The sequence below is a fragment of the Anolis carolinensis genome, chromosome 1, assembly GCF_035594765.1.
Source record: "Anolis carolinensis isolate JA03-04 chromosome 1, rAnoCar3.1.pri, whole genome shotgun sequence".
NCBI lineage: Eukaryota > Metazoa > Chordata > Lepidosauria > Squamata > Dactyloidae > Anolis > Anolis carolinensis.
Genome location: NC_085841.1, coordinates 196,622,748 through 196,637,715, shown reverse-complemented (window position 1 = coordinate 196,637,715; position 14,968 = coordinate 196,622,748). Strand labels below are relative to the sequence as shown.

General features: G+C 40.4%; 1 protein-coding gene and 1 long non-coding RNA gene across 4 annotated transcripts in view; one reads left to right on the top strand and one right to left on the bottom strand.

Moving 5' to 3' along the window:
* Nucleotides 1–14,968, top strand: part of LOC103280023 (uncharacterized) — a 1,071,411-nt gene that overhangs the window by 952,540 nt on the left and 103,903 nt on the right. The gene's annotated exons all lie outside the window — the stretch shown is intronic.
* Nucleotides 619–14,606, bottom strand: zc3h15 (zinc finger CCCH-type containing 15). The gene is made up of 10 exons (XM_062963424.1): nucleotides 14,315–14,606; nucleotides 8,784–8,885; nucleotides 7,238–7,349; nucleotides 6,983–7,135; nucleotides 6,441–6,532; nucleotides 5,637–5,819; nucleotides 3,429–3,575; nucleotides 3,184–3,285; nucleotides 2,765–2,891; nucleotides 619–1,388 (listed from the first exon to the last, which is right to left on the bottom strand). Exons 1-10 carry the CDS (start codon nucleotides 14,396–14,398, stop codon nucleotides 1,195–1,197), a joined length of 1,296 nt encoding a protein of 431 aa, XP_062819494.1. The 5' UTR covers nucleotides 14,399–14,606; the 3' UTR covers nucleotides 619–1,194.

Below are 14,968 nucleotides of genomic sequence, written 5' to 3'. Positions count from 1 at the left end.
CAAGATTCTAAGTCAGTGCATTCGAAACAGAGCTTGAATAAACATGGAAGCTTAAGTGAGTGTAAGAGCAATCCCCACTTTACTGCTCTTGAAACTACTCTGCCTGGAAAACCTCTCATCTTTCATAGAATCATAGAATAGTAGAGTTGGAAGAGACCTCATGGGCCACATAACAAATGCAGATCACTACACTTAATGTTGAGGCAGCTGGCTATCACACTTTCTTTAAAATACCACGGTAATTCTTTAATTTATCTTTCAAGTATACAGCTAAAACCATCTCCCTTTCCTTCTAGGTACTCAAGAAGAGGTGAAATAACTGCTTAGGAGATTGTTCGAAGCAAGTTTCCAAAGTCTTACTAAGTTTACACTGCATACAAATGGATATGCATGAGAACAGGAAGATCTGAAGAATTAAGACTAGAAAAAAGGGAAGATCGGAAGAAAAAACTTAGAAATAATGGAAGATAGCATTGTATATATGCTGAGTTTCTTGGCTAAGTATAAGGAATATTGCTTTTCTACACAATGCCAATCTAGAGATTGCATAATAGCAGAAGTGCTTTTGTTTAGGGTCTACTGCATATAGGCAAAACATGCATATACACTAGAACCACATGTTTTTCAATCAGATAATCTTTATTTACACCGTTGTGGCTTATGTTCAAAGTTCTGAATCAGGAGGGCCCCATACTTCACAAATCTCTACCTTAAGCATTTATTTGTTTTGGATTACTTGGCCAATTTCTTAAGACTTGCAAGAGCACAGCTATTTTGATCTGTTATCAAGTTTGATTGCACAGTACATTGCTCAATTGGTAACCACTCAAACATATTTATTTCAAATACAATTCTGCTCAAAGCTTTCATTCAGACCTTCTCATGGATCTGATAACAATGTTCCCCTTTGCTCTTCCTGGAAAAGTAGTTTAGACGTCCTACTTTTGACTGGAGTTCCATAACAATGTCATTAGATGCTAAGAATCCTCTCAGTGTCCTAGTACAGGTGGCATTGTATGAATCTGGTTAAAAAGCCATCAGAAAAAAAATGGAAGAGGGGAAATATTTCTGTGTCGTGTTCATTCCAGAATCACAGAGAAACCAAGAACACTCCATTTACGAATTCTAGAGAAAACAGACGGAGCCAGTACTCAATTTGCCAAGTAGATTGAATTCACATTTGAACCTGCTTGTTCATTCCTCTAAATCAAGTGTGTTTAGTTCTTCCTCTAGTTCTTCTAAGTCCTCGCCAGTGAAAAGATTTTCATCAACCGGTACTGCATCCAGCACTCCATTTTCCTGGGTGCCTTCTGTCTCGCTGTCAGCTTCCGAGTCACTTTGCTCTCCATTCTCCAGTCTGCCACCTGAAGCTTCACTCAGCTTATTATCTGAAAGTAAAAATAATAAAACCCAAATTCACTGTGCACTATTTAAATTCATCCTCAGGAGGTTTACTATCTTGATACAGGACTAAGAATCCAGATCACCCAATTCTGAGAAGGCTGGGAAACTTGAAAAATATATCATAACACTAACTTGGAAGCAAGTGCCATAGAAATCAGAGTCTTATATCTTAACACTAAGATATGTTTATATAAATGTCCCATAATTTATCAGATTTGCTTCTTAGCAGACGTGCTTACTTAGAAATAGATTTTTTTAAAGTTCTGAGATTTCAGCTCAGTAATTTGTTGTGCAATTTTTCTGCATTGCTCAACATGTAGAAAAAACATTTATTTTATGTGCATATAAACATTTTAGCCATTATTTTATTGCTTTATTTGATTTTTGTGCTGTCTTTCTCCCAACATTGGGACTCAAAAGTGGTTTACACATGTAAGCATGCAATGCAAATGAAGCATGCAATCTTCTTTCTGACTACAGCAGACAAAGAGAACAGCTATGATATTTTCATTGGGGAGCGGAGTGAGCTCTCGCTGTTAGCCCCAGTTTCTGCCAACCTAGCAGTTCAAAAATATGCAAATGTGAGATCAATAGGTAACCCTCCGGTGGGAAGGTAATGGCGCTCCATGCAGTCATGCCAGCCACCTGTCCTTAGAGGTGTCTATGGACAACGCTGGCTCTTCAGCTTAGAAATGGAGATGAGCACCAACCCCCAGTCGGACAAGACTAGACTTAATGTCAAGGAAAAACCTTTAATGTAGAAGTAGTCAAGTTTCTGTAATGAAGAAGTAGTCAAGTTTGCTCCCTTTTTTTGCTTTTCAGATTATATACCCATGAACAAGGGCAACTTTATTCTTTAAAATCTATATAGCATTTAGCAACATGTCTATATTATTTAGTAGATTTAAGAATGATGAATAATACAGACATGTAATCAAGATCTAGTGATTTCACAAACATATGAAAGAAGAGCTCAAGCAAAGATGGTCAAGTTTATCTTGGCCTCTTGTATTTCAGAAATGATGTGAGATGACGACAGCGTTGTCACATACTCCAACTATTTAATTGGCTTTTTAGGCTATGATAACTCATGGAATTAGTGGAATAAATAATTGTTTGATATCTAGGTGGCTCAAATAGCATTTACCACTATGTCCAACTAAATTAAAGCCTGTACCCAACTTAGCAGATTAGCATTTGACAAAATCTGTTGTTTTGGAAGATGTAAATTGCCAGAACACATAAAAAAATTAGGATAGGTAATTATTTTGACACCGGACGTTAAAAGAGAACAACATCCTAAATCTCCAGACAATTACTTTCTTTACCAATTTGCAAGTATTTCTGTCATGTTCCTTACCATCCTTTTCAGCTGCAGCGTAGGTGCTAAATCGTTCAAGACTAGCTACAGTAATGCCAGTTTCATCTACAGCTTTTGGAACATACAGGTTCAAATCCACATCGTTTACCCGTACAAGGTCATCAATCTGAAGGGGAACAGAAGAAAAACATCTTCCTATAACCAGTATTCCTTATCATGCTTACAACAAAATCCTTTCCTTCTTTCACAGAAATATGGCCTATCACAGTCAAAACAGTTTACCTTCAGTTAGAGCATTTAGGATCAGTCTTAAGACACCCAATTAGTTAACAACAACAACAACAATTTTATTTTTCCCACCTCTCCCCACCATTATGCACCAGGTACACAAGTTACAACTAATCAATCAATTATGAAGTATTTTTAATATGTGCACAACATTCTTGGAGCAGCTTTACCTCATCTTCGCCTATTCCTTGAATATAACGAGTGTCATCAGCTTCTTCATCATCTGCATCAACCAACTCAGGCCGAAACTCAAACACTTCGCGTCCACTGATCTAGTCACAGAGGAAAAAAAAAAACACAGTACTGAATACAAACAGGAAGCTTAAAAGCAGATGAACTACTGAAGATAATTGCCCTTGACTCGTTATGTTGCATCTATGCAACAGATCAGACGATTCAGAAGAACAGAACTTACCACCAGTGCTTTCCCAGCCTTAAAATCAGCTTTCCTCCTTTCCATATCTTGCTCTGCTTTGATGATCTTTTCTTGCCTTTTCCTCTTCTTCCACGCAAGGAAAGACTCTAGTGTAATTTTAGTAACGTTTGCTCCTAAAGCAGCCCGCTATAAGGTAAAAACATCAATTGTGAGCACACTTTTTAAAAGAAAGCTACCTTTGAATGCCAGTAACAAAGAGCTTTTTGTGTTGTTTCTGCTGCAAGAGACTCTTATTCTTCAGTGCATTAAGAAAAAGCCCTACAAGTCTTTACAACTTGTCCTAATGGAGGCAGATACTTTCAAATTGTGCATGCTTCATCATAATGGGCTATATAAATTGCACCTACACATACACAGGCCCCTTTGAATATCCTGTGGCTGACCTGAGTGTGAGAATCTAGCTTCTTTTCATCCCAATTTCCCCTAGGCATAGAATCTGCTATTAAACAGGAATTAAAGAATTAAGATATAGCAGATTTTTAACAAGGACTATCTGAAGCTAAATTATTAATTATTCCTATCTGTTCAAAATACATACAAACCAAGTGGTTTAGTATTAGTGACAGTCTGCTTCAACGATGTAAACATTTAATTTTTTTTCTATTAAACCGGACTGCCCCCTGGAGACAGGAATGTAAGACTTCCTTGCATTTTTGTCTGATGTTGCAGCAACCAAGGCAGCTTAGCTTTGTATACATATCTGATGTACTCCTCCAGATTACTGAGATATAATTTACTCAAGCTTTCCTAATCCCGAAACTACTACTGTTGCTTTCATACAGATGGCTATAGAACAAGAATCATATGCAGGACCCTGGAGTCAATCATTTCATGCATAATAATAATAATTTTTATTTATGTTCCGCTTTTCTCCCTAAACAGGAACCAAAGCAGCTTACAACATTATATAAGAGACAATACAAAATAACATGCGTATGTAAAACTATCTATACACATAATAAAAGTGAAAATGTTTATGTGTATATGTGGCAGGGGTGTCCTCTTACACAAACAGCTTTAACTCACAGTGCTGGGGAGCCACCAATGGCCCTCCCTTCAATGTACATTGCAGGTTATAGTGAGCCACATCCCAGTGTTCCTTTCTCCATGATTTATAGGAGTTGAAGGGACTGGGATGTATAATTCACCTGCAATCAAAGAGCACTCTGAACCCCAGCAATGATGGACCTGGAACTAACTTGGCACACAGACCCAACAGTCAATTTTGCATACTGGTAGGGTTTGGGGATGATTGACCTTTCACTCTGGGAGTTATAGTTCACCTGCATTCCGTGAGTCCCCTGAACTCCACCAATGATACACCTGGACCAAATTTGGCACATACATCCAACATGGCCAACTGTGAACACTGGCAGATGATTGACCTTGGCATCAGAGACTTATAGTTCACCCGTATACTGGCAGGTGTTTTGGGAAGACTGACCTGGGAATCTGGGAGTTGTAGTTCGCCCTTATCCAGAGAGCACTGAACCCACCTGACAATGGATCTGGACCAAACTTGGCACACACACCCAACACAGCCAATTGTGCACACTGGCAGGTGTTTCGGGAAGACAACCCTGGGAATCTGGGAGTTGTAGTTCACCGTTATCCAGAAAGAACTGAACCTAGCTGACATCAGATCTGGACCAAACTTGGCACACAGACCTAACACAGCCAACTGTGCATACTGGCGGGGTTTGAGGGTGATTGATATTGGTATCAGGGAGTTATAGTTCAACTGTATTCAGATAACACTGAACCCAGCAGATGACGGATCTGGACCAAATTTGGCACACAGACCCAAGATGGCCAACTGTGAATACTGGCAGAATTTGAGGAGGATTGACCCAAGATTTTGGAAATTGTAGTTCACCCATATCCTTATGCATTTTCTAATGGGAGCATTCATAAAAAAAACAACAGGAAGTTTTTTCTCTAAGAAATAGCATAACATATGACCAAACTGGTATTACCTAACATCCAAAAATAAATAATGTCATTTTCAAATTACCTGGGCATTGCCGGGTACCCAAGCTAGTAACCTATAAAAACAAATTTACTATAAGAAATAAATCAACATATTTAAAAACATTTGTCTAATATAGTTATTGCAGGCAACTCAACAAGACAGATGTCTGCTCCAAGGCATACCCCTGATATGAGCCAAGCAATTCACAGCCTTACCTCTTTTTCTATTAGATCTTCTAGAGATATTTCTTCTTCCTTTTCCTCCTTCTTTTTGTCCTTTTTGAGTACAAATCCAGGAGGGAGCGCATGGCGGTACATACAGTTGTCTCCACCGCCAGGACAGACCCAAAACCATCCATACTTATTGTTTTCAATAGCGTCAAGGAAGTACTTGCAGACCTGCACAAACATTAACATTAAGTTATGTTTTTCTAGTTTAAATTTTATACAGCATAACATATGCATTAAACATAGACCTATAAGGAGACAGTTGTATTTCTGAGTTAGTTTGCATTCTATGTAATGGGCTTCGCATAATTTACTGCATGTTAGTATCTTCACATATTGTCAATGAATGATCTCTGAACTATTCTGCCAAATTAAATAAGAAAAATCACATTGTAGAATCACGCAGGCTTTCAAACAGGCTCACTTGCCACCATTCCAACCTTTATGGAGATTTCATGACAGTGACTTATTTCTAGGCCTAGGTAAATTAATTTGATATCAGTATTCTGAGAAACTGATTTTTCTCTTGTTATTAAACAAGAATCTATATGTGAAAAAGGAAAAGGGTATAAACCTTATATAGCCTTTAGAAGGTCATTAGAAAGGATTTCTTTCTTTTGTCTTCCTGTTGTTGAAATATCCTAGCTTGAATATCTGCTCATGGGTTTTGAGCCCTGTTGAGCAACATTTTAAGGCATATGGGGCTTGCAGGTTATTGCCCCTTTTCTGCTTCCAGAAGCATGTCAGATTTTTAATTAGGTATTGCAAAAACTAACCAAGGAAAAAACCTACTATTTGGGTTTTGGGTTTTTTCTTTTCGGCTTCACCATGTTTCTTGTTCACTACTTCTTCCAGCTTCTTTTCGTCCCAGTTATCCATTGTGTCTAGATATAAAAACAAGAGACTTTACTAAGTAGACAGAAAGAAACCTACAAAGCCTTTCCTTCAACAGGCCAGCGATCTCTTCAAACCACAGATTGAAAAAAATTAACTGTAAACCAAATCAAAGCTTTGAAACAGGCTCAATCAGTAAATCACAGTTAGGTAAATTACAGTTTGTTAGATAAAATATAATTTATTTAGCTTTAGGTTTGTTAACTCATCATAATGGTAAAAGAAAAAATAAACATGACACGTTGCATTCTCATGGCTTTCTTGAGAGACATGTTTTCATTGAAACTATTTTCAATAGTGAGTTTGCAATCTGTTCAAAATGTTTCAGAAAAATATCTTAGGTCACAACAAATTACTGCAAAAAACTGTCACCTAATGAGATGTGCTTAAATTGGTTAGCAGAGGAATGAATTCTATATCCACTTTCAGGTGGGATCTACCTTTCTCAAGTTCATCATCTCTTGCATCAATATAAACACTTCGCTTTTCGCACTTTCTCTCCAAAGTTAGGTCATGAGAAAATTTGCATTTGTCTCCCTTTGTGCACTGCCCTTGCTTGTAGAAAGCACACACAACGGATTTCGGATCAGCGCCTGTAATGAACACAACTTATTTAATATTTTGCCACTGCAATGGAAATAATGATCTGTGATCCACAAGGTGGGGAAAATCCATGTCTGTCAAAGAAAGATTACCTTTACTAATTTTCTGTGCAGCAACCACAGGTTTAAAAAGCTCATTCAGCTCTTGTAATTCTTTCTTCTTGTCATCTTTCTTCAATTTTTTGTCTCCTTCTGCTAGAGCAGCCTGTAAGACAATAAAAATAGCTATTTATTAATAATAAAGAATTACAATACTACATGCACTAGAGGATCTACCTTGAAATCTGACTACATATTGCAAACTACTGACTTCACAATGAACTAACTTCCACTGCAAGGTAGATCAGGTGGAGTGGTGTCTCCAGAGATTGCTAGATTGCAACTCCTATCACCATTTACTGTTGGTTACAGTGGCTGTGCCTGATGGGAACAACATCTAGGGCCTACATTTTCCCTAGACCTATTTCAAAAGATGGGCAAAGAGGGGCAATTTTGGGCAGCATAACAAAGCTGTTATAAGTTTTGGCATTCTTCTTATAATATTGCTACCTTTGACTCTTCATGTCACTCTAGGAACAGGAAATGTAGCTGTTCAACAGCAGGATCCTAAAATAGAGGAAGATGTTTTTGTATCTCCTGAAGATGGGACTTTATTTTCCAAAATTACACTCTTGCCACCTACCGGATGAAATGATTTGATTTCTAATTGTTTCTTTCAAAAAATAGTCCTTCTTCGAAAATTAACTTCAAACTTAAATATAAAAGTTGTGTGGTTTTGCTTTACTGCTCTTTTCCATCATAGAACAATTGCTCAAGGGGTTTGAATAATTGGATTACTCTCAAAATATAGGTGAATGAACTATTGTATGTTTCTTTATTTCAAAAGTCTAGGGCACATTTCTAAGTGTGACTTAAGTAAGAATGCAATACAGCATAACTGGAATTCTCTTGCAACCTGTTCTAAGAGTAAAGGCAAGGGCTGCTTAGCTTTTTTCTTCTTCTGTGGCTTTGGAACAAGAGCGGACAAAGTGCCTCAAGGGTGTTATATATGGGTCTACAAGGCTGTTTCTGTGGCCCACAATCCTCTCCAGGTTTCTCTGGCTTACTCTTTTACTGACCTCTTTTTCCAAAAATGAATTTGTGTACCCCTTGTACATTGGAGAAGGGGGAAATTCCAGCAGTGCATGCCTCCATAGTATTCAAGGAAATTGGCCCTTGGAGGCAGTAAAGTGATGGAAAAGATTAAACCTCCTGGAAGGTTTAGTAATAACAATATTGCAGCAATATGACTTTGGAAATTTCGCATGACTCTGAAAAATCACTATATTACTGTGAATTCAAACTGACCTCTTTCCCAGAAACATGCTGATGTTGAAAATCATAAATGTATAGCACACACTCCACCCCCAATGTTCAACCATGTCGCCTTATATACCTATCCCTCAACTCTTTCCTTTTTGCTTTTTGAAGTTGGATCCAAAACTACGGTGCATGGCCAGACCATTAGGCCTGCCAAGTTCCTTTATACACCTATAACTGATTCAGTCAAGTAGAAACAGAAGCTTTATCTTCTGACATTTCCATTATGCAATATGTGACAACACCTGATTACACCAAATCAAAGTAAAATTTTGCTTACCTGCTTTGGATTCTGCTGACCAAACTTAACTTGGTGGGTGACAGCCTTGATAAACTTTTGCTGTTTTGCTCCCTTCTTGTTCTTTAAGCCGAAGGTTTTATCCTAAATCAAAAAGATTTATTTAAGAAAGTGCCAATATTAAAATTCATAAATTATGATAACACCATTCAACATGCACTACTTTTTATTAGGCATTTAAGTCTAATCAAAAACTTACTGAGTTAATGAAAATGTAAATACATTACTGGAATATACTGTATTTATATTTTAGCAGTCTACATAGATACGTATTTCTGGAATAAATGCCAATTGGAATGATTCATAGATTTTGTTTTGTTCTTTATTAACTGCCTTCAATCTTCTTGAGAAGCATATATTTTGTCTCAAATGATAAGCTCTGATGATTCAATGCAGCCATACAAATAAAGGTGGGTGTAGTCTACCTTGTTATTAAGTAATATAAGTAATGGAAGAATAATTTATGAGACTTGAAACTCTACTCTAAGAACTGATGACATCCCAATTCAACACACTAAATTCAAAGCACATTAAAAATGATAGGGACAAGTATTCCAAAATACATGAACCCAGCCCTAAATTCTACAGCAATAGTACTAAAGAACTAAAATATTATGACATTAAAAAAGTATCGATGCACAATTTTGACTCTAGTCAAAATGACTAAAGACTCACTTTAATATTTTATAGTATATGGTTTATAAACTAAAATAAAGTATATGGTTTATAATCTAAAATATACACATCTCTATGAAAACCACTGTTGTTACGTACGTCATTTCTGACTGCTAGCACTCCATTCCAATATGTTCACAGAGTAATATATACCCAGAGTGTTGACACAGACTTTCTCCTAAGCATACACATTAATCTCTCAGCAAATGTTCAAAGGTTTGCTACTATGCATTGCTCTCCTAAATATTTTGATTCAGAAATAATACTGGATGAGTTCACATTAGCCCTGTTCATAGGACTGTGGTCTTAACCATAATATTCGAATTCTCATTTTCAGCACGTTGAATGAAAGCAACACTGAGGACATTATCTAGGTCTGAAAACATAGTTTTCTGACCTGACCTGGAATCTTCTTTTAATGTGTGTTTCATTAACATACTCAAAAAGAAAGAGATTCAATTATTGGCACTGCCAAACTGGAAAAGAGTCCCTTTAAAACAAGAGATTGCTGCTGACAATCAGTAAAGACTATGGGTGGACAACCTTTGGCCCTGCAGATGTTTTGGAGAAAAAGTCCCAGAAGTCTAAATGGTGAGGTGGCAGGATAGCTATGGTCCAATAACATTCAGAGGGCCAAAGGCTCCCTGCTTCTGCTGTAGCTAGGAATCTCAATGGTCTAAACTCAACAGAAGGCAGCTTTATTTGATCTAGGACTATTTATTTTACTGATCCTTCTTCTTGTTCCTAGTGAAGTTGTAACACTGAAACACATGTCTGGGTTGTGTTTTTTTATGTGCTTCTTTATCATCACCACCATCAATTTTATATAATGCCATCAGTGTACACAGCACTTTGTGTGACTAGTCTAACACTACTTGACAGTCACCTACCCTCAGTCTTACAATCTACATAAGATTCAAAAACAAGGAAAAGGGAATAGCACTGGAAGGAAGAGATTACTATAAGTCTGACAAGATTCTGCCTCTTCTACTTTCCTTCCAAAGCATTGTCAGATTGAATAGAGAGAGTGTTTCCTCGGTTGCTGGGAAGATCTACAGTCTTTAACACCACTTGTATAAAAGACACCAAAGCAAATGAGAATAAGTATGATGAGCCAACCATTCTCCACTTTTGGCCTTTTCTTATAATTATGTGACTGGAGGGAAATGCTGGCCCTTGAGGGGCAGAAACCAAGAGCTACTAAACTGAATCATGCCTACTTGAAATCTTTATATATAAAAATACAGCCTGCATATGTTTGTGCACGCAGAATTCGAAAAGTAGTCAGTTGATTAACTTGAAATTATGACACAACATAGCATTCCAATGTAAAAGTTTTTATAGTAAAATGGGCAAAGGGGAAGAACCATGGACAATGGGATATGCATTACATTCAAATACTTCAGTTTCAACAGATCACTGTGACTTGCACCAATGATCAGGACCAAACCTGGCACACAGACCCGCCCCCAAAATGACCCACTTTACATCCTGTCGCGGTTAGAGGACAGGCCACGAATGATGGGATTTGCAGAACCTTCATGGAGACTCAAAGTGGCTCACACCTAAAGCATTACAATAGAATTTAAGATATATAAATATACAAGTATTAAAACAGTATAGTATATGCAGCAGGGGCTGCATATAAAATCGCAGTAGCGCCTCACGATCTTAAAATCAGTTTTCTTTTAAAGCCTGCCTGAATAAAAAAGGTTTTAACCTGCTGCTGGAAGAACAGGGAGGGGGTCATTCTGGCTTCCCTGGGCAGAAGGGAGTTCCAGAGTTAAGTGACAGCAACAGAGAGAGAAGGCCCTCAACGGAGCTTGAGATGGAGGTGGGAACGAGAGAAGGGCCTCTCCTGAAGATCTCCGGGCCTGGGCAGGATTGTACAAGGAGATGTGGCTGGCCAAATAGCCTGGACCTGAATCATCTACAGCATTAAAGGTCATACCCAGCACTTTGAATTGTGTCCGGAAACAGACTGGCAGCCAGTGGCACTGCTTCAATATATAGACAACCACAGGCATTATAAAGTTTACAAAAAAAGAAAGAAAAGAAAACAAGCCTCCCTCTTCCTTATGACACCCTTTCATGTATTTATACATGGTGATCATGTCTCCTGTCAACCTTCTCTTCTGCAAGCTAAGCATACCCAGTTCTTTAAGATACTCCTAATAGGGCATGAGGAGCATCTTAGTTGCTCTGCTCTGGACATAAGCAAAATCCATCTTTTGGGGGGGACATGGCCAACAGGGCCTTGTGTTTAAGCCCCACCTAGAATCATAGAATTGGAAGAAACTTCGTGGTCCAACCAGTCCAACACCCTGCCAAGAAGCAGGAAAATCGCATTCAAAGCACTCCCAACAGATGGCCATTCAGCCTGTTTAAAAGCCTCCACGACACCAAACCACAATGGTAAATCCGGCAGTGTGTCCCATTCTCCAAAGCAGCAGAAAACAAGTTCAACCCTTCCGCAATGTGAGCAATATTTAAACATGGCTCTCATGTCCATTCTTAGGCCCCTCCCACACAGCTGAATAAAATCCCACATTATCTGCTTTGAACTGGAATATAAAGCAGTGTGGACTCAGATAACCCAGTTCAAAGCAGATATTGTGGGGGTTTCTGCCTTGATATTCTGGGTTATATGGCTGTGTGGAAAAACCCTGAGACATATGACATAATTTGGGCCTCTCCTCAAAAGGTGCAAGGACCAGATGCCTCAAGCCACTTGGGGCAAGACCAAAGGGAACCCGTCATAGGGTTTTCTGGCCCAGCTTTCTACAGAGAAGCCTTTTCCTAAACATTCCTCTGAGGCCCCTTCCAAATAGCGGTATAAAATCCCACACTGAACTGGATTATATGGCAGTGTGGATTCAATTAACCAAGTTCAAAGCAGACATTGTATGTTATCTGCCTTGATATTCAGAGTTATATGGCTGGGTGGATCCAGTCTTGGGCCCTTCTATGCTGCCATATAAAATCCAGATTATCTGTTTTGAACTGGATTATATGGCAGTGTGGACTCAGATAACCCAGTTCAAAGCAGATATTGTGGGATTTTCTGCCTTGGTATTCTGGGTTATATGGCTGTGTGGAAAGGCCCTGAGACATATGACATAATTTGGGCCTCTCCTCAAAAGGTGCAAGGACCAGATGCCTCAAGCCACTTGGGGCAAGACCAAGGGGAACCCGTCATAGGGTTTTCTGGCCCAGCTTTCTACAGAGAAGCCTTTTCCTAAATATTCCTCTGAGGCCCCTTCCAAATAGCGGTATAAAATCCCACACTGAACTGGATTATATGGCAGTGTGGATTCAATTAACCAAGTTCAAAGCAGACATTGTATGTTATCTGCCTTGATATTTAGAGTTATATGGCTGGGTGGATTCAGTCTTGGGTCCTTCTATGCTGCCATATAAAATCCAGATTATCTGTTTTGAACTGGATTATATGGCAGTGTGGACTCAGATAACCCAGTTCAAAGCAGATATTGTGGGATTTTCTGCCTTGGTATTCTGGGTTATATGGCTGTGTGGAAAGGCCCTGAGACATATGACATAATTTGGGCCTCTCCTCAAAAGGTGCAAGGACCAGATGCCTCAAGCCACTTGGGGCAAGACCAAGGGGAACCCGTCATAGGGTTTTCTGGCCCAGCTTTCTACAGAGAAGCCTTTTCCTAAATATTCCTCTGAGGCCCCTTCCAAATAGCGGTATAAAATCCCACACTGAACTGGATTATATGGCAGTGTGGATTCAATTAACTAAGTTCAAAGCAGACATTGTATGTTATCTGCCTTGATATTTAGAGTTATATGGCTGGGTGGATCCAGTCTTGGGTCCTTCTATGCTGCCATATAAAATCCAGATTATCTGTTTTGAACTGGATTATATGGCAGTGAGGGGCCCCGGTGGCATAGTGTGTTAAAACACTGAGCTGCTGAACTTGCGGACCAAAAGGTCCCAGGTTCAAATCCCGGGAGCGAAATGAGCGCCCACTGTTAGCCCCAGCTCCTGCCAACCTAGCAGTTCGAAAACATGCAAATGTGAGTAGATCAATAGGTTCAAATCCCGGGATACCAGCGGGAAGGTAACGGCATTGCATGAGTCATGCTGGCCACCTGACCTTGGAGGTGTCAATGGACAATGCCGGCTCAGAAATGGAGATGAGCATCAACCCCCAGAGTTGGTCACAACGTCAGGGGAAAACCTTTACGTTTTACTATATGGCAGTGTGGACTCAGATAACCCAGTTCAAAGCAGATATTGTGGGATTTTCTGCCTTGATATTCTGGGGTATAGGGCTGTGTGGATGAGCCCTTAGCCTTCCTTTCTCAAGCTAAACAGACCTACGGGGCTGTTAGGAATTGTGGGAGTTGAAGTCCAAACACCTGGAGGGCCGAAGTTCGTCCATGCCTGAGCTAAACCAGACCCAAAACAGACGTCAGGAGAGAATACTTCTGGAACATGGCCACACAGCCCGAAAGACATACAACAACCCTGTGATCCCGGCCATGAAAGCCTTCGACAACACCCAGACCCAATTTCCTCTCAGGGCTTGGCCTCCAAACTTCTACCCTTCTCTGGACGCCCTCCCATCTTGATAATATCCTTCTTGAGAATGTTATTCCAGGTGTGATCCTTTCAATGCTTTAAACATGGCTGCCGCGGCTCCTTTCAAAGCCCATAGGGATGTATGGCTTCCTGGCCTTTGGCCCTCCTCTGGGGACAAGCCATTTCAGCGCCTCAAAGGCCTAGGTGGAAGGGAGGCAGCAAGGCCCTTCGCCTCAGCCTCCCTCGCCTTCCCTTCCTGAGAATCCCGGCCCCAGCCGCCTCTCACCTCGATGATCTTCTCCTTCTTCTTCTGGTCCGTCTTTTTGTTGCCCCCCGCCGCCGCTGCCGCGGGCTGCTTCTTGGGGGGCATTTCGGAGGGAAGGAGACTGGGGAGAAGGCAAAGGAGGGAGGGGAGGGGAGGCGGCAAGAGGCGCCAGGCGCCCGCCTCGTTTAACGGTCGACGGCGAGTAACTTGGGAAAAGAAGCCTTCCGAGGCCCAGGGGGGGCCGCCGCGCGAGCGCTCCGCGGTTTTGCGACAAGCCGTCAGTGACGGAAACAGCCCAGCATTATGGGACGGGAAGGAAGAGAGCGGGAGGGAGGGAAGAGGCAACGCGCACGCGCAGACTGGAGCATCGAGCGTACGTCACCTCGGTGCCGCGTCAAAGCAAAGAGCGCCGCCGAGAGAGAGATCAACCGGAGAATCCCCTTCCTTTCCCTGTCTGCGGTGACGTCATGGCGTTCTAGGCCTCATATGACCGCAGCGGGAAAAACCTGGAGCGGGAAGTCCAGGATTGGATTGGATTGAATGATTAGCCATTTCTCACCCTTCTTTTCAAGTGCCCTGGTTCAGGGGCAATCCTGGCTCATTCTCTGGCCCCTTCCACAGAAGCTGAATACATTCTTACAATACAGTAGAGCAGGGGTCCCCAAACTAAGGCCC